Here is a 22,910-nt window from a genome sequence, read left to right as displayed (position 1 = left end):
TTTAGCTCATTTTCAGTCCAGTCCATGTAGCTGACTATTTTCAAAGGAATGTGTTTTTGTTTGTTAAAATGGACTGGTATATACATGGTGCTTCTCTATGAATTTGAGCACTCAAAGCACTTTTTTAGTATAATCCTCATTCGTGGGTTGTCTACTGTGTTGTGGACAACCCATCTGGACCTTCAGCTGATCCATTCACTATTCACTGAAGCCTTATCAGTGGAAGGGCAGCTGTCAAGAAGACATTTTTAATGAAGGTAAACAGGGCAACAGGTCTTATAGAGTGATGAATCCAAACTGAAACTTTTGGTTCTAATTGAGAGAGGTATGACTGTAGACACTCTGTTCTAAACAGAGTGTCTACAGCCATCTGTAAAACAGTGGAGGCTGTGTCATGTTTCAGGACTGCATTTCAACTACTGGTGTTTGGGATCTGGGAAATTAGGAATCCAGAAAAGTATAGCCATTCAATATCATCTATAACACATCTCAATTGACACTACTTTAAGTTTTAGTATGACAGTGATTCCAAACATACTGCCAGTCCAGTGAAAGCATAAGCAAAAAAATAAACAAACAAAAAAACACTCACAATGGAAAACTATCAGTCATAGATTGGCCTCCCCAGAGCCCAGGCCTCAACATAGCAGTGTGGGATCATCTTGACAAAGAGTAGAATAAAAGGCAGGCAACATCCAAAGAAGAACTCTGAATGAACTTAAAGAAGAGGAAAACTAATCCAAACAGGCTTCTCAATTACAGGTCAGCTGGCCTCAGAGAGTTCTGGCTGTGCTGAAGAATAAATGCAGTCATACCTTTTTACATGCATATTAATTATCAAGCTTATTAGAATTCTTGTTTCCGAATTTCCATTTATGTCTGCATGTTTTTACACAAAAGAGAGAAATTAGGGATGGCTCAAAACTTTTGCACAGTGCTCTAAAACTATTCTGTTCTTGATCATTAAAATCAAGTTGCATAGGTCCATCAAACATTTGTGCCCAGGACAAAATATTTTCCATCTGCAGGAGTGGAAACATCGGCGCCATTGGGGAAGTAAGTTGAGCCTCTTAAGCGCATATTTTTGAAGACCTGTTATGCAGACTTGGATCAACTTTCTGGTTGTAACTTAAAAAAGTATGTACTCACTGAAAGGAACAGTGTAGGGCAGAAAACCAAAATATGGGCTTACCTTGGCCCAGTCTCCCGTAGCCTGAACTTTTCTCTCTGGCCTATGAGGAGTAATCAAAATGTGAATTCCTGCAAATCAAATTTCCTCATATTATTCCTCCTCATCTCTCTCTCTCTCTTTGCTCTGCGGTTCTGCTGAACTCCCTTAGATATGTCTCCCTGCCATTTTCTGTGCCCGATGTCCCAAACTTGGGTTTGGCATAGTATCCTCTCTTGTGTGTTTAGTCCCTTGTCTTCTGCATGGTGGGAACTTCTCGGATTTTTCTAAATATATAAATAAAGATGAAGAGGAGACGCAAATCCCTGGGAGGATTGTGTTAGGGAGGGCATCCAGAGTAAAACCCATACCAAATCAAATATGTGCAGATTTCAAGCTTTTATAAATTTATAGAGAAATCTTTAGAGAAAGAAAAGTTCCACATGAACAAATGCAAGCATCAGATGTCTTTTATTTCTTTTAGTATAAAGTATTAGACATATATTATTAGTAGTAGTTTTTTCTATGTATTAAGCATTATCTGTATTAGTATTGTAACACAATAGTTTGTGAAACTAGACCTGATTTATTAGGAATCGATCACAACAGTGATTAAAAAGCTCATGAAACATCCTTTTATATTCTAAATCTCTAAATTTGATAGCCAGCAATGCTTTACAGCTACTTTTATCCTCAGTCAAGAGTTACGTAGCATGCATGCGCGTCAAGAGTCTGCATTTTATTAAATCTCCCTGTCCCCTCCACCTGCCGCATGCTGCGGTGCACTGAATTTTCTGCTCAACCTTAGTTCAGCACAGTCACTGGCCAGCACCCAGCACCATGAATTATAGATGAAGAACATTTTGCAGAGATGCTGCTTCAGTGCACGTAGCCCACAGCCAGACCCCTGAGTGTGTGTGGGGGAGTTGATGGGGTGTGGGTGAGGCAGAGAGATATAAAAAAAAAAAGTTTGATAAGTGGACAGGCTGGAGGGAGGTTTATTTATTTATTTGTTTTTTTAAGACAGAAAGTGAGAAGAAGCAGTGGGGCGCAGATAGTGTTTCTCCAAGGGCAGGGAAACGCTGACTGCACATTTCAAGATGCCACCCCTTGCAGTCGATATAGAACCCGGCAGGGCACCGATAGCGAAACAGCATCTTTTAATGCACCTTCCAGATCAGGCAGATATCAGAGAGCCACCTTGCAAAAATAAACACACACTGTCTCCCTTCCAGGCAAAACAACTGCCGATATGAAACACAATATCTCACTGACTTGCCGCCCCTCTCGTTGTTTCCAAAGACACTGGCAGACAGAAATAGACTCCTCTGTGTCTGTGCTGCCATAAATCGCTGCTGCCAACCACCCAGCCAGCCAGCAAACCCTCCTGGCAGCTCCAGTCATCTGCCTCTCTCCCACCCCTCCATTTCCTCCCTTACTTTTAATGGAGCCATATTTTCTCGAGTCAGGCTGTGGCTGCTGATCTGTGCTTGTCAATACGTTTCCTCTTGTTAATTTTCTGCTTGGATGTACGTCCGTGTTGCTCTAATAGTCTGACTGTATCTCACAGTTGTTCTCGTTGTGCTGGCATGCGTGTTTTCCCTCTCTCGCTCCTTTGCTCTCCCTCCCCATGTTGATGTGTTTGTGCTGTATGTCATTAATTTTGTTTCTCTCCTTCTAACTCCATGTTTCGCTCTTATTTCAATTTCACAGAGGTCTTTTTGTTCCTAGCTCTGTCCTATACACAGAAAACTGGAATGTACCAAAACCAAAACCACACTAAAGACACCAACAACAACTGCCAAAAAAGCCTTCTCTGTGGTCAAAAGGTAAGCTACGTGTTTTATGGTTTCCACCTGCTGCTGTGTTTGGAACAGCAGACACATTACCTCTCGAACGTTCTTTATTTTTAGCTTCTTTTTTTTAAAACTGTTTGCAGTAGGATTCCTGTTCTCTTTGTATTTTATCTGCAAGGTTATGTCTCCTTTGTGTGTGTTACAGGAAAAGCTCATCCAGGCTATTAAAAGAATCAAGCATGAGGTAGATGAGTGCAGAGAAGCAGAAAGAGAGACATACATAGAATCAGTGGAAGTAGAGGTACCATTCTCGCCTTATTCATTATCTTTTATCTCTTTTTACACACAATTATTTCAGTTTATTGCAGACTAAATGAGTGTGCTGAAGCCAGCATTGGTTAAACACAGAAACCCTTCAGTTTGACCTACACACTAAATTGCTTTCTTTCCATTTTCCCTGATTTATCTTTCAGAACAGGTTTGATGACCTAGAAAGGGAAATCAGAGCAGAGTTTCAGAACCTCCACCGCTTCCTGGATGAGGAGGAGTGTAGGGACCTGGAGCGACTGAGGAGGGAGAGACAGAAGCAACTGAAACAGCTGAAGGAGAGGGAGAAGAAGATAGCGGGGCAAGGGCGAGATCTGGAAAAAGCCATCTCAGTGCTCAACAACAAGCTGACTGAAGAGGACAGTCCTAAGCTGCTGAAAGTGAGGAAGAGTGTCACCGAATAAGAAGACACGACGTGTGATTGTTAATGAATCTTGGGCTTTTATTAGCTTGACTCTAATTATACTCTGCAAAGCTGTGGTGTGCTGATAGGCAGGGTTTATGTGTGTGGTGAGGAGCAGCAGCAATACAGTGCTTTATCTAGAGCCACTGTTTTCCACCCTGCTCCTTTGACACACTCGCCTTAGAGTAAAAATAACTGTCTATAATTGTTCATCCTCTTTAAACACTTTCACAGTTAGAGCATGCATGTTTACAAAGGGCCACCCTTACACAACACCACTTTACTGGCACTTATTTGATCAATAAGTATTACATTAGATTTGATTGATTTGATTAAAAAGCAGTTTCTCATTTAGAAAACGAAAGGCCAAACAGGAGACACGTGTCCAAATACAAAGCTTTCTACGAGAAAAGTGCTCTGTTATGTTGTTTTAACTAATCAAGGCTGAATTCTTTTCTTACAGGAAATTCAAGATCTCATTAAAAGGTACGTTTTGTCAATAGCGTGATTTTAGTAAATAATCTGAATCTTGGCTTTGCCTCTTAACTCATTTATCCTGTGTGTATGGAAGTTTGGCATCAGTTTGCCTCTGTGAGATGGACCTCCTACCATTCAGTCCTTCCCTCTGTGTCCTAACAGATCTCAGGTCAGCTTTGTTCTCCCAGCGGAGGTGGACACAGAGGTTCGCTCTGGCCAGTTTGTCGGTCCCATCCAGTACAGAATATGGAAACACATGAAGAGCTGCCTCTACCCAAGTATTTCCATACAGTATCATTCATGCAATGCAATACCCATGTGAATAAGCAGCAGCTGTCACTGTCCTCAAACTGTTTCTGTTTCTAGATATTACATCAGTGACCTTTGACCCTGAAACAGCACACCCGAATCTGACTCTCTCCCAGTCCTGCACTTCAGTTTGGTTCGATGAGGATAAAGACACAAAAGACTTCCAGGCCAACCCGCGGCAGTTTCACTATTACTACTGCGTGCTGGGCCGTGAGGGCTTCACCACGGGGCGACACTACTGGGAGGTGGAGGTTGGGGGCAAGACGGCGTGGAGGTTGGGTGTGGCAAGAGAAGACGTCCCAAGAGGGGAGATGTCTGCCACAGGCACCTCCAACGGCCTGTGGACCTTGGCACTGAAGAGCGGCTCTATCCTAGCCTGCACTGACCCAGACCCGATAAAGATCAAGGTGTCGCTCTGCCTCGTCCGCATTGGCGTCTTCTTGGACTGTGAAAAGGAGGAGGTGACTTTTTATAATGCCCTTACCATGGCACCGATCTACACCTTCTCCATGGGCGCTGTGGAGGTACCTCTGTTTCCCTTTTACAACCCATGTGACACAGATTATGGAAAGAATACGGCACCACTGAACATCTTTATCCCTTCCCTATAAGAAGCTGGAACCGAACATTAAGACATTAGCAGAATTAATTGGCAATGATTTCATCATGATTTTTCATTTTTAAAGCACCTCTCCAACTGGATTACTTAACATCTTACTCAAGAGTATATTGGCTAGATCAGTCAAAAATAAAATTAATAGTTGCTACACTGATTCTATTATGTCTCCCATTATAAGATAAAGAAAGTGCCTCTCATTGATTATGCACTTATTTCCTGGTAAAAGAGGGTTTAAATGGAAAAACTCAGTTATGAAATAAACACAGGTCACTGCTTCTGTAACTTTCCTTCACTCTTTAAGGTTGTCATTTGCAGCCATCCTGGAGCTTCAGGATCCACAGCAGGTGTAAACAGAGCTGTGATGTTCTTACCTTTGGCCTACATATAAATAGCTCTGTGTCCTGTGTCCTGGGGCGGCTATGGAAGCTCAAAACGCACCAGAGGGGATTAATGTGGTCAGAAAGCGACACGTGTTCCCCACAACAAATTATAGCTGACATTGTGTGAGATAGCTCTCCGCTTGGTGGGATAGCCCTGAGACGGCACTGTCCATCTGAAAGGTTGTTAATCGCAGAGAAAGAAAAACTAAGACAGCAAGACAGCAGATGTCATAATCTTTTGTTTATTCTTAGTATTCCTTTAGACATGAAATAAAGATATTGTCTTTACAAAACATCTGTGTGAAGTGTTGTGCAAAAAGGGAGTACAGAGAGAGAGAGGGAGACCATGTGGGACATCACACCACAACCAGGCCAGGAGCAGGAATTAGAGAGGATCAGAGCAGAGACAACTCACATAGTGCAAGGAGTACCAGTGGTCTTAAAAGTGGTGGGGTTTTTTCTCTAATCAGAGGTGGGTATGAAACCACAATCCCTCTGGCACCAATTAGCTGTAATAACTCTTCCTTCCACTCACCGTCTGCCTCTCTCACACTCATACTCGCTCTAAGTGGCTTTCTATTGCAATCACTGACAGCACACAGTAGTGGCGTTGTGTGGAAATGCAGTTTTAGCCACCTCTCATTAACCGCTTACAACAACATAACCCAAAGCATTACCCACACAAAGCTTTGTCATTCATCTGCTGCTATCATGAACTCACTCACAAACTCCAAACTAACCCACAGACACTGTTAATGGAAACACGCTTTACTTGTATGCTGCCTACAATTAAATCAGACTCTTTTCATCTCTTTTAGAGCCCAACCAACAAAAGAGTTTAAAGACCGGAAGCAATACTTGGTGATTTAAAAATGCTTTTTTCTTTCAGACACATCAATCATAAACAGATTTCTGCAACATTTGTCATGTGTGGTTATTTCTAATTTGACAATGCAGTTTAAAAATATATATATATATATATTTTTGTCTTGAGTTGGATCAGCTTTTTTAGCGTTCCAAACTTTGATCCTTGAATCTGCAATCTACCACAAGGCTACCAGATGCTGTGGTTGCAAAAAGGCATCAGGTCCTATAGAAGTCTATAGGAAAACAGCTTTCTGGGTTGACCTCTGTAAACACTTTCCTGCTGATTTTATGACTCAGTCACAGATTTTGAGTAATACTGAAGAAAAATCTTTCTGGTGATATATCGGTCAGGCTCTAATCACTTTGATCACACACATTTCTTTCACATTAACACGTCATAGGCCAGCCGGCAATTTTTGCTTTGTTCATTCAGGTGTGCAAACTGCATATTCTGGATCAGTGAACATCCTCCTCACTAAAAAGGTGCCATTAGGATGTGGCTAACAACAGAGCACAGGCCAACTATCCAATATACATTTTAGGCACTAAAACAAAGACAAAGAGTCACTTGAATATCTCAAAGTTACAATACGTTTTTACAATATTCTTGTGGCTTCCATCACATTCACGCTCATGATTTAAACACTGCACTTTTTGTTTTTTTCTCTTCACACTGCAAGACGACTGAAGCAGGCACATGGATACTTTACTCACAACAAATGGAGAAGCACACATAAGAGTTTCCTTTCTGTACAAACTCCTTGTGCATAGATTCAGCACACACTCGCTCGTAAATCACACGCGCACTTATAGATACGTGCATCATAGGCATACGGACTTTAAAACGCACACAACGATGGCGACATTAAAAACACCACTCCTGTATTCGCGCACACTGACACAACGTCTGGACGATAGAAGCGGAACGTGTCGTGGGCATGCTGCAGTCAATGCTGTAAATGACACTGGTTAAACATCATTAATACGTAAATAGTGTGAGAGATACGGTGTGCTGACAGCAGCGGATAATAATTGATCTAAAATGGGCTAATACAGTCTCAATGGGAATTTACAATATTTGGTAGTTGATTTAGTTCAATACATTAGTGAATATTAGTATATATAGTATGTGTGTGTATATTTATATATATATTTTATATATTAGATTTAAGTTTGTAGAGAAATTTAAATGATTTTCTTTTTTTAATATTAAGTATGACACATTAAAAACATTCAGCCTCATGGTGGGGAGGGGTTACACTTGCATACACATGCAGTATTTACAAGGCTGGAGTCCATGTTTGTGTTTTACATGTGTGTGTCTGTATCTGTGTGTATTTATATGAAGAGCTTTGTTAGTACTGCCAAATAGCATTGTGGTTCCACCACACAGATCCAGGCTGAAGAGCAGGCGTATAGGTCTTTGTACACGTTACATTAAAAGACCTTTGTTCATGTGTAATACATCTGACTTATTGACGCTGTTAACCCATCTAATGCTGAGGCACCTTGAGTTTATTTTTGTATTTTTGCATTTTGTATTTTTTGTAATTTTAGTTTATTTATTCTGTTGCTCTTGGTATCAAATCTGACATCTAAATGTAGCTCATTTTATGGCTTTTTCAGATGCTGACAAAACACCTCATATTCATTTACTCATAAGAAAACTCTTTTAGTAAGGAAAGCTATAAAGAAAGGCCAGCTGACTGTATATGGACCTGCTTTTAGTTTCCCTACATTCCTCTGACCATTTGATTGAACTTTGATGACTGAATTTGATCCAACATGCTTTTTGATGGTTTCAGTACATCAAACAGTGACAGTCACTGCTTTGCCACCGGTCAGTTAAAACATGAAGTAGAGACGTGCACATTAAAATGAACCTTCACACCTCCTCTTTACCATAAGTACCAAAAGAGTTTCATCTGAAATTGCATTGACTGGACATCCTGAAAACCAGGTCAGCTCTACACAGACAGTGTAATTGATGAAGGCTTCATACTGCTGGTTTTTGAAGCCAGTGAGGCATAAATATTTTGTTTCTGCCAAGATTTACAGCATTTATGTAAGCAGTCAAAAATGAAAGCAAGCAAATGAAAGCAGAATGAGGGAGAGGAAGAAAGAGGTGTGAGGATAAAGAAAGGAAGGAGAAGTGAAAGACCTCCACTGAGGCTAAAATCCCCTCTACATATTACATGATTATCTCCGAATTAGTCTCGCAGTTTTTATTTGTGACGATATGGGGTGAAATATAAAAAATGCTAAGGAATTTTTTTTCAAAAGTCCCTGGATCCAGATTTGGATGACATTCAATAACTGATCATTTCTAAGACGGACCAAGCCCAGCTCTTTTAAAATTGTCACATGAGTCCACTAATACCCTTTGTAAATTAATCAATCAGCCAAATCAGTCATACAGTCTCCTTGGTGGTCGTAGTAACAAAAAAAGACGAGAGAACAAAGGCAAAGAAAAAACCAAGGTGGTGATAACAGCAGAGGAAAGAATGAAGAAACAAAGAGCAAACGAACCATGTGAACTTACCACGCACTTTGATTTTATATTTCATACTGCAGGCACAGGGTGGTCCCTTTAAGCTGCTGGAAGTTTTAGCTGGCGTGAGTTTCCCATTAAATTGTAAGAGTGCTGGGATTTTTATGGAGCTACGGGGAAATCCAGATCAAAGACAATAAAGTGGATGATCCGGACTTGAGGGATCAGCCCGCAAAACACAATTTAATCGTCTGAAATTTCCACTGGGAGTGTGAATCTCAATCTCAAAGACTAGAAATAATGTGGTTAGTATTTTTAGTATAAGTGTGCGTGCGTGTGCGGTTAATGTGATAATGCACTGCAGATTTTTCTAGAGGACTGGCACAAGTGAATGAAATCCACAATTGAGCTATGTATAAAACTTCACCAGCAGTGTGATCTGAGGGGGTTTTTAGTTCATTTTGATGATATCAGTGCCATCACATATTTTAGGAGGCTTAAGATGACACCAGCTGAAAGATTTTATCATCCATGTGCTGTTCACGTGCTGTTAGAGGAACAAGCGTCAAAATGAGAAATGATGGTTAGTTAGGGTCAAATAAGCTGTTGTAGTGAGCTGTTTCAATGAAATGTCACAAACCTTTTAGGATACTTTAGAAAAAGACCTCATGTGGAGTAAACATTTTAGTTGTAAACTCTGCAAAGGATTGAACTTGCAGTTTGGCAGTTTAACTTTAAAAATGAACAGAAAAACAAGGCTGCGAGGCGTGTACAACTAAAATGTTTAACAATCAAAAGCCACGTTTGTTATGTGAAGTGTTTCTGAGCCACAAAGTCTCAAAGGTTTAAGTGTTAGTTATAGATAAGTGAGATTATCAAGGTAATACTGTGTTCAGGCATTAGACATGTTAAATCGAGGTCCTCGCCCCAGCTGCAGTGGTTTCCTCATCATTTGGTAAGGGGTGTTCGATTGTCTACAGTAGTGGTGAGCGGTGGAGAAGATCTGTGGGGCTTCCTTTGTGTTTTTGAAGGGGTACTTCTCAGGTGGTAGTAGTTGAATCCTCAGCTACGGTGCCATCTTTGCCCGCCTCCAATATGGCACCACTAGCTTTCAGCTCCACTTCAGGGGTTTTAGGAGTGACTGCTTTTGGAGCTGAGCCTTTGATAATATCAGCGTGATCCGGGCTCAGTTTGGAATCCGGTCCAGGCTCGGGCGTGCCGTTGGTAATAGGTTCTGGTGTGGTTGGCTTGGGGTGCTCAGGGGTGGGAGTTAGGGCACTCTTACTCTCAGGGGTTGGAGTGGTGGCTTTTTTATCAGCCTGGGGTTCTGGGCTCAGGGCTGGACTAGGTTTAACATCTGCTCCTTTGGGCACATCCAACTTTTCCTCCACAGGTTTATCAGGAGTTTTCTTGGTCTCAGGAGCTGGGGTCACTTTAGTTTCAGGTACAGCACTTGGCTTGGATTCGGCAGCAGGCGGAGGACTTGGTTTGGTTTCAGGAGCAATAGAGATGCTTACAGCCTCAGAGTCAGGGATTTGATCAGGGGCCTCAGTGTCAGTGTCCAGGGGGAGAGCAGTGTTAAAGCCAACGCCGGAGTCACTGGTCTCTAGATTACCAACTCCGACTTCTTTAGAGGAAACCTCGAGACCCTGAGGGTAGGAAGATAAGGTCAAGCAAGTTTGTTTGTGTCTATTAACAACAAATTGATTCAAAGTTGCATTAGATATAAAAAGGGGATATAAAAAGGCACATATACAAAAGATTTAAAACCACAAAATAAACTGGAAGATAATAATAAGCTAAAATCGAATAAAATAGGAGAGTACATGTCACAGCGAAGCTACAGTGCAATGCAAGGTTTTAACAAATGTAACTTAAGGTAAGGTGTAAAATGCAGTGGCAAAGAAATGTTTTCAGCCTTGATTTAAAAGAACTGAGAGTTTGGGCAGACCTCAGGTTTTCTGGGAGATGGTTCGAGAGACATGAAAACGGCAAAGCTCAAAGATGCTTTGACACGTTTGGCTGTTTGTTTGCTTGACCTATCCCAAAAGACCTGAGGAGTCAGAACGGCTCATAACACAGCAGCAGATCAGAAAAGTATTTTGGCCCTGAATCATTCAAGCCTTTGTAAATCATAGTGATAGTATAAAATCCATTCTTCGTCAGATAGGAAGCCACTGCAAAAATCTGAGACCTGGACTGACGTGATCCGCTTTCTCGATCTTAGTGGGGACTCTAGCAGTAGCGTTCTGAATAAGCTGCGACTCTCTGTAAACGCTTAGAACAGCATAAGAGTTGAGACATCATTAGAAACCTCAGTGACTCAGTTTTAAGTGGGAAATAACACATTTCCTTACTTTAATATCCACCTCAGTGCTCTGTGACTTCTCCGTGTTGTCAGCCTGGGAATGCTTGGATTCCTCGCTCATTTTGGTGATATTCTTGACCACCTTTGAAGACGTACACAGAGCAGAACTTGTCATTATATCCGAGCACACTCTATCCTTATGCTCTTCATCACATTGTCAGTGGTGTATTTTTTTCTCCAACCTGTCTGAAGGCCTCTCCTTCCTCCTCTTTTCCAGCGTTCTGGGCAATCTTCTCCAGGGCAGCAGCCCTCTTGGCCCTTTTCTTCACTTTGATCAGACAGGACAGCAGGCAGACCAGCAGAAGGAAAGCCAGCAGGCCCAACAGGGCTATGATGGCCACATACAGTGTCTCCAGCTTATAGGCTACAAGGACACACAGCAGAAAAGAGGAGATATTAATATTTCAACTGACTTCTCGTTGAGGTGTTGCAATTCTATTACTTGCATACAGAAGACAAATTCCAGACGTTTTCAGCCCTCATTACTTCATAGGTACAGGAGACAGCCACATGACATTTTAAGGGCTGAATTGCACATTTAATTTTAAAAAGCTTAAATGGCTTAAATTCACACCTAAATTCACAATCTACGCAAAAATGAGCAAAAATGTATTGCCTATGGTGTAGAGCAGACTTATCGTTCTCCGATAATTCACTGGAGAAAAGTTTTAAAAGATTATATTTTGGGTAAACTTTAAAGGGTCATAACATCACATGGAAGAGGTGGCTGGTCAAAACAGCTAATTTCTACATATTTTTACTTTTATTAAACACTTGTAAAATTAAGATCACATCCACGGTTAACCATTTATGCTCCCTTTCACACCTATGGTCAACCTAGAATTACCAACTTACATAACAGTCATCCAAAGACAGTCTTCACAGTCTTCTAATTTAAAGTCATGTTAGAAATGTTATCACTGAGGGCTTAAAAATGCAGGAAAATAAGGTGAATCAAAAAACACCAAATTTGAATTTACAAATTTTGAACTTGAATTTTGAAGCTAACATTTTGCATGACTTTAAACAAATCAGCTTCCTTTGTAGGGTTCAGCTAGGGGGATTTTTTCAGATCCAGTGCATTTTAGATGGAATGACCCTTTACCAGCATACACAGCAATACAACCCAGTCTATTAGCGTTTGCCCCACTCCTTGCTTACGTTTCATTTCCAAGTGGACAGTAGACACAGTGAAATTCTGTAGGTCCTTAATCGTGAACAGGCCTTCATCTTTATCATTGACGTCATCCAGAATGACCAGTGAGCCCTCCAGAGACAGACGGTTCTCGAAACCCAGCTCTGTTTGGGCCTAGAGTGAAAAAACAAACATTTTCACATTTGGCACCAAATACAGAAATCCTGATTAGAGCAATAAACATTAAACATGAATGACTGATGAGAAATGGAATACAAACCTATCCATACTGACTGATACAAGGATTTAGCTCTTAAGTAACATAAACAACACACACAGTCTGTTAGAAGCATTTATCAGCTATAAAACAGCCTGACCTTCAGCACAGGCACTTAGAAAAGCTGCAATTATTCAGCAGGTTACAAATAATGAGAAGAAGAATATGGGTAAATGTCCTAAACAACAAGAGGCACACATAATTACAATAGCAGTTATAACATTTGCTTTTACAATATATTTGAAAAATCAATGCTTTTTTATGCTTCTGTACATAATAATATGTATATATTTTTTATATTATACACCACAATATAGGGTATAATTTGTAAATGTCAGGTAGTGTGTAGATACAATACCTGTGGATAAAAAATAATCAGCCGCACCTTTTAATCTTTGAATTCAGGTGTATAAAATCAAGGACTGACTCATGCAGTCTGCCTTTACATATAGAGTGAATATAAATCCCATTAATCATGTTGTATTAATACCTATGTATTAGCTCCATTTTAATTATTAAAGTTAAAGCCAACCTGTTAACATTATTAAATATAAAGTGGATGTTTCCTGCTCCATATTTTTTTTCTGGGATTAGTTGTTTTGTATGAATCTTAGATCAAAATAATCCTTATTTATCTGATACTAATAGGGCAGCCACTTAGACCCCCCCCCCCGCCTTGTGTGGTTGGGTTTGCTGTGTTTCTGAGATGATAAAAAGAAATTCCCTTTCACTGAAATTATACAAAGCCAAGATTTTTTTAAAAGCCTTAAATTGAAAGATTATACATGCTGACCTTATTATTTAAAACTCAAGCCATGTTTAAAATCAGCATCCACATTTGTAACAGTATATGGCAGAAAACAAGGAACAGAAATGACAAAAATGAAAGAGTCATAGCTGGACTATAGTGGGAAAAAAAGGCTCTAATTACAGGTGTAAATTCTCCTTTGTCCAGCAGCAGGCGCAGTGTGGAGTCACTCTTGGGGCTGTAGTAGAGGTACACCAAGGAGCTGTTGAGTATCAGGTTGATCTTCAGTGTGTTACCGCGTTGCAGTTTCACAAACTCTTTGTGCTCTGAGACACAAAGAGGCAGAAAAGAAGGAGGGACATTTGATAAATAAATCACAAGTCTGTTTACAGCTCCATGGATCATCTGAAATGCATCAGCCTGCAGGAGCCCATTAATGTTTCCGTCTTTAAAAAGCCATTATGGCAGCATAAAAACTAGAAGGAGGGGGGGGGTTGGGCATCCTGGTAGAAGCTCATTTAAAACAAGCCAAGTGTATGAGAAGAACATAGACGTGAGGTGTCTTTATATGTGCTCTCACCTTTGACATTGAGACAGACTTTCCGTTCAATACCACCTTTGTTATCTCTGACAGTGTAGCTACCCTCATCTGCATCTGTAACACCGCTGAGGGTGACATAAGATTCACTGAGGCTGACACGACCCTGATAGCTCTCCAGTGATGTCCCTGCAGCAGTCAGCACCACCAAACCTGGTCTGCAGGAGGGAAAGTCAAAGAGGAGGAGCTTTTTCTCAACCTTTCCTGTTACCTCTGTCTCACTGAATGTACATCAATGTTGCAAAATGTCATTACATATTCTCTTGGGTTAAAATATCACCTACTTAGATGTCTCCCGGGCCTCTATAGCTCTGGGTCTGTATTCAAGGGTGATGGGACGATTCACCCCCGACAAATGAATACTGAATTTGTCTCCATATTTGACCATCTGCTCAACGGTGCAATCTAGAAGATAAAAGCGGAGATAAACATTTGATTAAGAGGAAGCAAGTGGACAGAAAACTGCCTGAAATTTTCACAGAGATGAGCACAGACAGAGTGACAGTTTATTTGAGAAGGGAGCAAGAAAAGGATAGGAAGGATGATGTGACAGATGCTGCAAAAACAAGACAAAGGATCCAAAAATATCAGAGTTAAAGGAATGAAGGGGTAGCAATACAAACCAAACAGAGGCAAAGACAGTAAAGACGAGATAACGACAGGACACCATCAGGCGGGGAAGAACAGCGGAGTGGGTCGGTGGTAAAAGAGCTGCATAATTACTGCATGGCAGCTCCAGCTTGCTCTCACACTCTACACACAAACACACACACACACCTCTTCATCACTTGACTTCACATTTACTCTCTCCATATGGTACACAGCGCTGTGCTACGGTCGCTTTTATCAATATTGGGTTTGAGCCCACCACTCCTCCTCCCAGCCCAAAATGGCTCCTTCACGTTTGTGTGCGAGTCTAATCTCTACAGAGTCAACATTGCTGCAACTTGTAATTTTCACAGGACAAACAGGATGTGCTAACAGTAGGTTTATTAAGCTGCTGAAATTATTATTGAAAGCACAAGTAGTAGCAACAGCAAGATACACCTAGTATCAAAAATATCTGTATTAAAGATATTTAGTGGGGATAAGAAGGCGTGTCTGTCTGTGTTTTGGAAATATTACCAAATCGTCTAATCGTCTTTGACGATGTTCAGATGCTGTTTTAGAGCACTAGTAAAAACATGTAGCAATTGTTTCTGCATGACTTTATCGGTCTCTCACATCATCATGGAGGAATTTGGCCCACTATTCTTTACAGTGTTGCTTCAGATCATTGAGGTTTGTTGGCATTCATTTATGCACAGCTCTCTTAAGGTCCCACCGCAGTATTTTAATAACATTGAGGTCAGGACATTGACCGGACCATTGCAACAGCTTGATTCTTTCCTTTTTCAGCCATTCTGTTGTAGATTTGCAGCTGTGCTTGGGATCATCGACCTGTTGCTTGACCCAAGCTTCACCTCAGCTTTAGCTATCAAACAGATTGACTTTAGAGAACTTTGGTATACAGAGGAGTTCATGGTCAGCTCAATAACTGCAAGGTGCTCAGGTCCTCTACCAGCAAAATAAACCCAAATCATCATCCCTCCACCACCGTGCTTGAAAGTTGGCATGAGGTGTGTTTTGATTAGATGCCACTGCGAACCTAAGCCATGCTGCCGTGTTCTTTGTAGAGATAAAAGGCTTTCCCCTGGCAACCCTTCCAAACAAGCCATACTTGTACTTCATGAAGTTTAACATTTAACATGTTAACTAACTGAGGCCTGTACACTCTAAGATGTAGCTCTTGGGTTTTTTGGAGTGTCATGACCTTGGAGTGAACTTGTTGGAGCTTGCTCTCTTGAGAAAATTGGCAAGTGTCTTGACTTTTTGCCACTTGTAAATAATCTTTCTCACTAATAAACTTCATAATGCTTGTCTGATGTCTTTCCTTCATGGCAGTGTGTTAAACACCTGGATGCTGCAGACGTAGAAGCGTTCACACTTACTGATGATCAGTTAATCAAGTGCATTTGATTAGTAGCACCTGGGTGTTACTCACCGTCTTAATTCCTAATCAAGTATCAATTATGTTATTATATCAATTATGACAATCAATTGTGTGGTTATTACTGTATTTGTAAAAATACAGTAAAAAACAGTATTTAATTTAGGTGTTATTTTGTGGGTTTCTAGGAATTTGAGTCATTCAGAAGATTTTAAATAAAAATTCCACTTGTACATGTGCAAGTGTAGGAAGCCATTTAAGATTGTGCTTCTTTACTTATGTATGTTACCATGTTTAATGTGTGTCTTGTTATTCTGTACCTCGGACTGTAAGCGACATGCGTTTGACATCGTCTGGCTTCTCTAGATTCTTCACGGTGTACAAGCCCTCATCTCCCTCACCCACAGCCTCTATAAGGAGGTGGGTGTTGCTGCGGTCGAGTTTAGGGCGACTGTGGACCACTTTGCCTTCCCTCATCAGGTGCACATCCTTTGACCGAGGAGCAGACTTGTTATGAAACGTGACCTCCACATTTTTGGAGGGTAGTAGGATGTGGAAATCCTCTCCGTGGAATAAGGTGTAAGATTCCTCATCAGCTGGTTTTTATGGTGGATAAAGCAAAGAAACAAACAAACATTAGACTAAAGCTCACAACATATATATGACAAATCAAAAAGTATCTCTCAGACACACACGTTTTACCTTTTGAGGGGGTGGAAAGAGCTGCAAACAAAGACAAAAGAGCATTAGAGTTAAACTGATATGAGCAATATTTTACAACCTTTTCATCAGTTAAACTTAAACACAATTTTATAATTCCTCTTATAGCATAAAATTTATTAATATAACATCTAATTGCATGGCTGTCAAAAACAAAACATGCTGACAATGGCCTTACCCGTGGTGACCAGAAGGCTAAGCACGATCACTCTGAATGTCCCCATGATAGTCGATTCTTTAGCGTCTGGAAAGAAAAGGGAAGATTAATTATACTCAGATTAAATCACAATAAAAGCCAAAGGTATTTATTTTCCTTCATACTTTAACATAGTTTATATTTAAGTAGGAAAATTACTTGGATATTATGAAAACCCATTAAGTTCAGTGCCTCAAACAGGAAACATCTAAAACCAGAAAATCAACAGGACAATGAAAATTTACAGCAATGCTCAGTAGATATTGATGGTCTGGCTTTCATGCCGACACATCAGAAGCAACGCATCAGGGGGCTGCAGCAAAAATAACCATCCTGTGGTGTTTGAAAGCCCAGGAGGACCAGGAGGAAACACCTGCAGTGACCACAGCTTGACAGTGCAGCGTTTAGTAGCACACTAGCTATATACTTTTAAAAGATCATGATAAATTGAAATGTGTACATCTTTGACCTCATAATATATGTATGAATTTGTTTAATTATTTATGTAAAAGAACATCTTTTGAACCTCTAGGCAATATCTCTAAGGCTGAAAGTGCCTCTCCTCTCTTTTAACTTATTCTGTACAGGTAAAGACTTAAATTAGAAAAGCTCTAACCGTCCAAAAAAACACTGTCTGCGAAGAGACTGTATGCAGGGAATTTTGGAGTCCCTGTATATTCAATTTATCCTTCATTTTCTTGGTTTAATTACAGGTTTTACACAAAATTAGTGCTTGCAATGCAACTTTTGTTGACAAAATAGGATATAATAGCGCACAGTTCTGTGCAAAAGTCTTGAGGCATCCTTTTTTTCAGATCTCAATCTTCCAAAGTTTTTTCAATGGTTTTAGTTAGGCTACTTAACACTATCCTATGACTCAATCCAAGGATAAAAAGGCACCTAACTCAAGGGATTAACCTGTGTTGTGTCTCGACATTACAATGTAATAAAGGTAATAATAAATGACAACTATAATAAATAATTTGTTCCCATTTCTTTAATTTTAATGTATAAAACAGCTTATTGTAGCATGACAATAATCCCAAACTCACTGCCAGTGCACTAAAAGTATACCTGGGTAGATATCAGTCATGGATTGGCCTCCCCAGAGCCTGGACCTCAACCTTACTGAAGCAATGTGGGGTCGCTGTGACAGAAAACAGAACAAAAGCATCCAAAGAAGAGCTTTTAATGTCCTTCAATAAGTCTGGAGAACCCTTCCTGAAGACTACTTAAAGAAATTATAAGAAAGCTTGCCTAAGAGAGTTCAGGCTGTATTGGACACTAAATTTCACTTTCAAGCCTTTTACAATTCTACTGAAGTACTAAATGACAATTTATGTTTCAATAAATTATTGCCCTTTTTTCGTATTTTTGAAGCAAACCATAGAGCACTGAGGGGTTGTTCGAGATTTCTGCACAGTACTGTACATAAGCTTTAAATCAGGGTTTTAGGTTTATGTTTTAAAGCTTTTCTTAAAGGTCTAACCTGAAGACATTTATTTCTCAGAGAGGCTCTTTCTTGTTAGGAATATGTAAATATTTATGAGGCCCAGATGTCTTTGGGTCAGTTTCAAGAGCTGCTCATTAACAACATGCCCGAACGTTTGAATTTGACCACAGTATAAAGGTGATCTGGGTAACAGTTCGGCTGGTTTTCCCAAAGGAATTTTAAAAAAAACCCAAGTTCTCTGTTGTGGAAGAATTCAGCTGAAACACTGAAGGGATTATTGTGATGTGAACTGCCTTCTGCTACACAGAGGCAGCACATCAAGAGAGTTTGTGCGAAAGAGATTTTTGCTGCAGTTTCATTTACAAAGCCCAGGAGGGGCCTGGGAGGGAACACCTGCAGTGCTCACAGTCACACTTAGCAGCAGATAATAAACATGCAGTAAAGATTAAAGTGTCGCTTTGTAACACGGCAGACGTCACAAGACATCCAGTTCCTGCTGGAAGTGATGAAGCATGCAGCCATCTTCACACAGTCTATAAGGCTGATCGTGTATTTCCGGTATGCCGGCCATCTAACTGGCTTTGGAAAATATATTTCTTCAAAGCCTAATACTAAAAACACTCTCGTTGTTCCTTATTATTTAATTACAGTAATTAGCTTTTCACAGTGTATTAATGTGACAACCAGAACTGCTGTTACCCAGAAGGCCTCATGCAACCCTCTGCAGTGTGTCTGCCACATTCTCACACAGCACTCTGGGCAGAAAGCCTAAAAGCCCACTGATTTTATTGTATCTGTAATAAAATATGGAACAGAGCTGCGTCACACAGAACACTGTCTCATGGCAAATGAATAAGTGGCATCCATTCATCACTAAAACTAAAATTACACTGTAATTGTATAACAACAGTCCCCATCTTTGTTTCTTCACGTTTTTCTTCTTCTCGGGGCTTGAACCCTTTGTTTGAAGCTGCTGCATCATGCACTGACTGTGACATCTAACTCAAAGAAACCAGACTGACCCTTGAAGAAGTCGGCATTTAATTAATCCAGCAATCTGAGACGTAGGATTGGTTGGCTGTGAAGAGAACGAAAGGGGAACCGTTTGTCCATCTGTTTGCCTCAGCAGTTGGTCTCAGGGAGTCGCAACAGACAATCTGGTGTTTCTGTGCAGGATATGTGAACCAAAAAAAATCAAAAATCTTGTTGGTTTTTTTTAGCGTTTGAAGCGAAACATGAGAAGACGAGGCCTGCTTCACTGAGCATGAACATGCATGCACATGACAACACGGGCATTAAGCTATAATATAATCTTATTTATACACTGCCCTGTGGGATGCCAACATAGGCACAGACTAACATGCCATCTGCCACCCTTGCCTGACTTTCTCTCTCCTTTCCCCAAGCTTCATTCAGTCTTCGTTCCACCTCACTGGCCTCTCCGCTCCGTCTCTTTCTGTTTTTTCTTCTGTTTTCTCACTTCTGTCACCATTTTCGCATCTACAGATATTACCTTCTACCACCGTGACCTTGTTCAACTCACCCTGTCCTCTTCAGCTGCCTTCTTTAACTTTCTGTGCTTGTGTTTGACAGCTTGGTATCATTTCTCAGTGTCCCTCCGCTACATTTTGTGTTCTCAGTATGACTTTTCTCAACCCGAATCCCATGCCTCCTGTCTCAGGGCAGCTGTTTCATTTGCCACTTTCTCTGAATTTTCTCTGGCTCTCTCTCTCACTCTCTCTCTTATCGCGTCTCTTTTATCCTCTCCTCCTCCTTATCTTATATAATCCAAGCCAATGCATCCCACTCTGAAATCAAAGCCCGTGCCTGTTCCTTCAAACGCCAAACTCCCTGCTTACGGGAGACACAGTCAGATCTTTGTCCATGGCCTTTAAAGAGGCGGAAATGCCTTCAGTGACTGCAAATGTGGGGCAACTACAAAGCAAACTCTGTCTTTAACCCCCATCGTTTCTCCTTCATTTTCACTTAACTCGTTTTCTTTGCACGGGGAACACGGGGTCACGTCCCCCTTGTGCTGAGTAGGCAAGCTAGAAGTGAGCTCAAGCACGTTTACACAGAAGTACGTACTGCACCCTGCCTTCACAGAGCTTGGCATTTATAAATCATGAGGCATCAAAAACGAAAGAAAGAAAGAAAGAAAGAAAGAAAGAAAGAAAGAACGAAAGAAAGAATGAAAGAAAGAAAAAAGTATTGTTGCATCAAGAGACACATGTGGGAGTGGATGAAAATGGTGCATTTGATTGCATCATACGTCAAATGGGCTTGGGGGTTTCCCCTTCACCGAAAGAAAGAATATGAAACATCACTGCAGCTCTCCTCTTGTTGAAAAAGAAACAAAACAAATTCAAAGATCTCGTCCAAGCAAAACCAGGGAGTATCATTTTTGAAGTTTATCTAGTAGAGGACGCCTGTAGCAGCTGACAACCTATTTTCTTACAAAGCTCGCTGCAGTGAACTAAAGGATGAGACAGGTTTCCACCATATTGCTTGCACCTGTCAGATTCATTAAAATCAATGAACATGAGGGAGGAGCAGGGAGGTGGAGGAGGAGGGAGCTGGTGGACCTATGTGCAGCATTGACAAACATGGTGGGAGAGGTGATGAAAGAAAAGATGTGAGATGTATTCATGGTTATGATGAAATAATTGTGCAGTGATAGAAAAAAAATGACTGTTTGGATGTGTTGGGTCTTGATGCTGTGCAGCAATGGCCACAGTTTACGAGCAGGACTGCAGGCAGAGGCAAGGCAGAGACAGCCTGTAGGCCAAGGCTTCCTCTCAGAAATGAAGCTATAAACCAAGCTTTGAAGTCTTAACAGAACATTTACCCAACAGATCACACAACTAGTAACATAAGACACTAAAATAAATATAATATCTATATAATTTCCCTATAATGATTAAATCAATCAAGTATGTATTTGTGTTAAACCAGCTTAGATGAGCCTGCATGTTGTTAAAAATGAACATTTCCCATCCACAATTTACATTTTTGATATTTTTGAGAATTTTAATTGAAACAAGATGAGTAAAAAATAAATAAATATATTGAAAACAATAAATATCCACAAAGCCCGAGCTCCAGGCCGGGACCGTTTAACAGGTAACATATTTTCACACCTCTCCTCGTTCCCAGTAAAGCGTGCAGTTGGTGATAAACCCCGCAGCTCGGAGTCTTATCAGCCACCTCAGAGCCGGGACAGCGCATCAGGCAAAAAACTGCAGAATTTAACCCGTCACGCACCGGCCACGTTTAAGGCACACATCCGTACATGTATGTGAAGAAAAACGGCGCTCTGCAGCGCACCTACCTTTGAGTGGCCGGCTGGAGCTGCGGTGCATTCACGGAGCTGACTGTCGGGATGCTTTCAGAGGTGAAAATCTGTGCGGACGTCGCCTGATTTCTCCCTCGTCGTCTCCCTCCCTTGCAACCTCGCCCCCCTCAAGAGCAGCACTTCACGACTCGGGCTCAACATTTGGAAGATGTTCAGAATATGTCGGGCTCTGCTCCCTCTCGGAGCCACTCGACTCGTGTCGGGAAACACCGGACACCCTTCGTCCGCGAGATACCTATGGTCATCTGACAGCTAGGGGGGGTATTTAACGAGGTACCAGCCAGGTGATACACGAGGATACTGATGGAGCACAAAGCTGTTTATTGCACAGCATTGTCCACTACACATGCCTGTACATATACTGATCCACTTTAATGTCATTATTAATGTTTTCTCTGCATTTAGTAAGCTTTTTTTTTTTTTTTTTTTTTTTAAATATGGTTTTACTTTCTTATATATAGTTGATATGTTTCTTAATTTTTTAATAAGCTATATCCTAATTTGACACGTTTTTACCTTATTGAGGTATTTGTTGGTTCACTGAAATTTATTGTATTGAGGTGCACAGATAAATAGATAAGCTTTGGTATTTTATGATTTTTTTAAGAATGTTTACCTACTTTATCTACCTACTGTTTTTATCACGTATTTTTTATACAAACACATAAAATTGTCCATCATTTCCTCAAACTATTGCTTTGTTTGCTTTTTTGCCAAGAAAATGCCAGAAAAAGGAGAGCAACTTCTGCCATTTGGGGTCACCACAATAGATCATCCATCTCCATCTCACCGTATCCCAGGTATCCTCTTCTTCCACACCAAACCTCGCCATGTTCTCCTTACATCTACCCATCTTCTCGGTGGTCTTCCTCTTATATTCCTGCCTGTTGGCAGCTCCATCTTTAAAATCCTTTACCCACTTCACCTTTCCACCTCTTTCTGTTTCATGTTCACGTTTTGCTTCTACTGATTTCTGTACCTCTTCTTTCTGCAGCATACCTCTGCTTTGCCGGGCTTTCCTCCACATCATCTCTCTGTAGTTAAAACCCTTCCATTCATCACCCTTGTTCTTTAAAGTCAGTATCAGTACACATCTCCATTCCTCAGACAGCCTCTCACTCTCCAAGGACATGTCAAAAATATGGTCAAAAAGTTGACTGCCCTCTCTCCTTAACATCTCCACACCTCCACAGGTGGACCAACCCCCTTTCCACTCTTCATAGCTGCCCTCAC

General features: G+C 40.8%; 2 protein-coding genes across 3 annotated transcripts; one reads left to right on the top strand and one right to left on the bottom strand.

Annotated features, from left to right (window-relative positions):
• The first annotated feature begins 992 nt into the window (after nucleotides 1-992).
• On the top strand, nucleotides 993-5,386 carry si:ch73-54f23.4 (zinc-binding protein A33). The gene is made up of 7 exons (XM_031744241.2): nucleotides 993-1,056; nucleotides 2,882-2,997; nucleotides 3,170-3,265; nucleotides 3,438-3,671; nucleotides 4,158-4,180; nucleotides 4,334-4,449; nucleotides 4,538-5,386. The coding sequence occupies exons 2-7, from the start codon at nucleotides 2,926-2,928 to the stop codon at nucleotides 5,089-5,091; spliced, it is 1,095 nt and encodes a 364-aa protein (XP_031600101.2). The 5' UTR covers nucleotides 993-1,056; nucleotides 2,882-2,925; the 3' UTR covers nucleotides 5,092-5,386.
• Nucleotides 5,387-5,705: 319 nt separating this feature from the next.
• si:dkeyp-77h1.4 lies at nucleotides 5,706-21,896 on the bottom strand. 2 transcript variants are annotated; one of them, XM_031744192.2, is made up of 11 exons: nucleotides 21,654-21,896; nucleotides 16,852-16,917; nucleotides 16,656-16,676; nucleotides 16,274-16,549; nucleotides 14,248-14,368; nucleotides 13,946-14,121; nucleotides 13,549-13,691; nucleotides 12,367-12,514; nucleotides 11,388-11,569; nucleotides 11,195-11,287; nucleotides 5,706-10,486 (listed from the first exon to the last, which is right to left on the bottom strand). In XM_031744192.2, the coding sequence occupies exons 1-11, from the start codon at nucleotides 21,682-21,684 to the stop codon at nucleotides 9,878-9,880; spliced, it is 1,866 nt and encodes a 621-aa protein (XP_031600052.1). In that variant the 5' UTR covers nucleotides 21,685-21,896; the 3' UTR covers nucleotides 5,706-9,877. The 2 variants fall into 2 exon arrangements, with proteins under 2 accessions (XP_031600052.1, XP_039476018.1); XM_039620084.1 differs by lacking the exon at nucleotides 21,654-21,896 and adding an exon at nucleotides 17,944-18,003.
• Nucleotides 21,897-22,910: the final 1,014 nt, after the last annotated feature.

The sequence above is a fragment of the Oreochromis aureus genome, linkage group 11 (assembly GCF_013358895.1).
Source record: "Oreochromis aureus strain Israel breed Guangdong linkage group 11, ZZ_aureus, whole genome shotgun sequence".
Lineage (NCBI taxonomy): Eukaryota > Metazoa > Chordata > Actinopteri > Cichliformes > Cichlidae > Oreochromis > Oreochromis aureus.
Note: the sequence above shows the minus strand (reverse complement) of the source record. Positions and strands in the feature narration are given on the sequence as shown.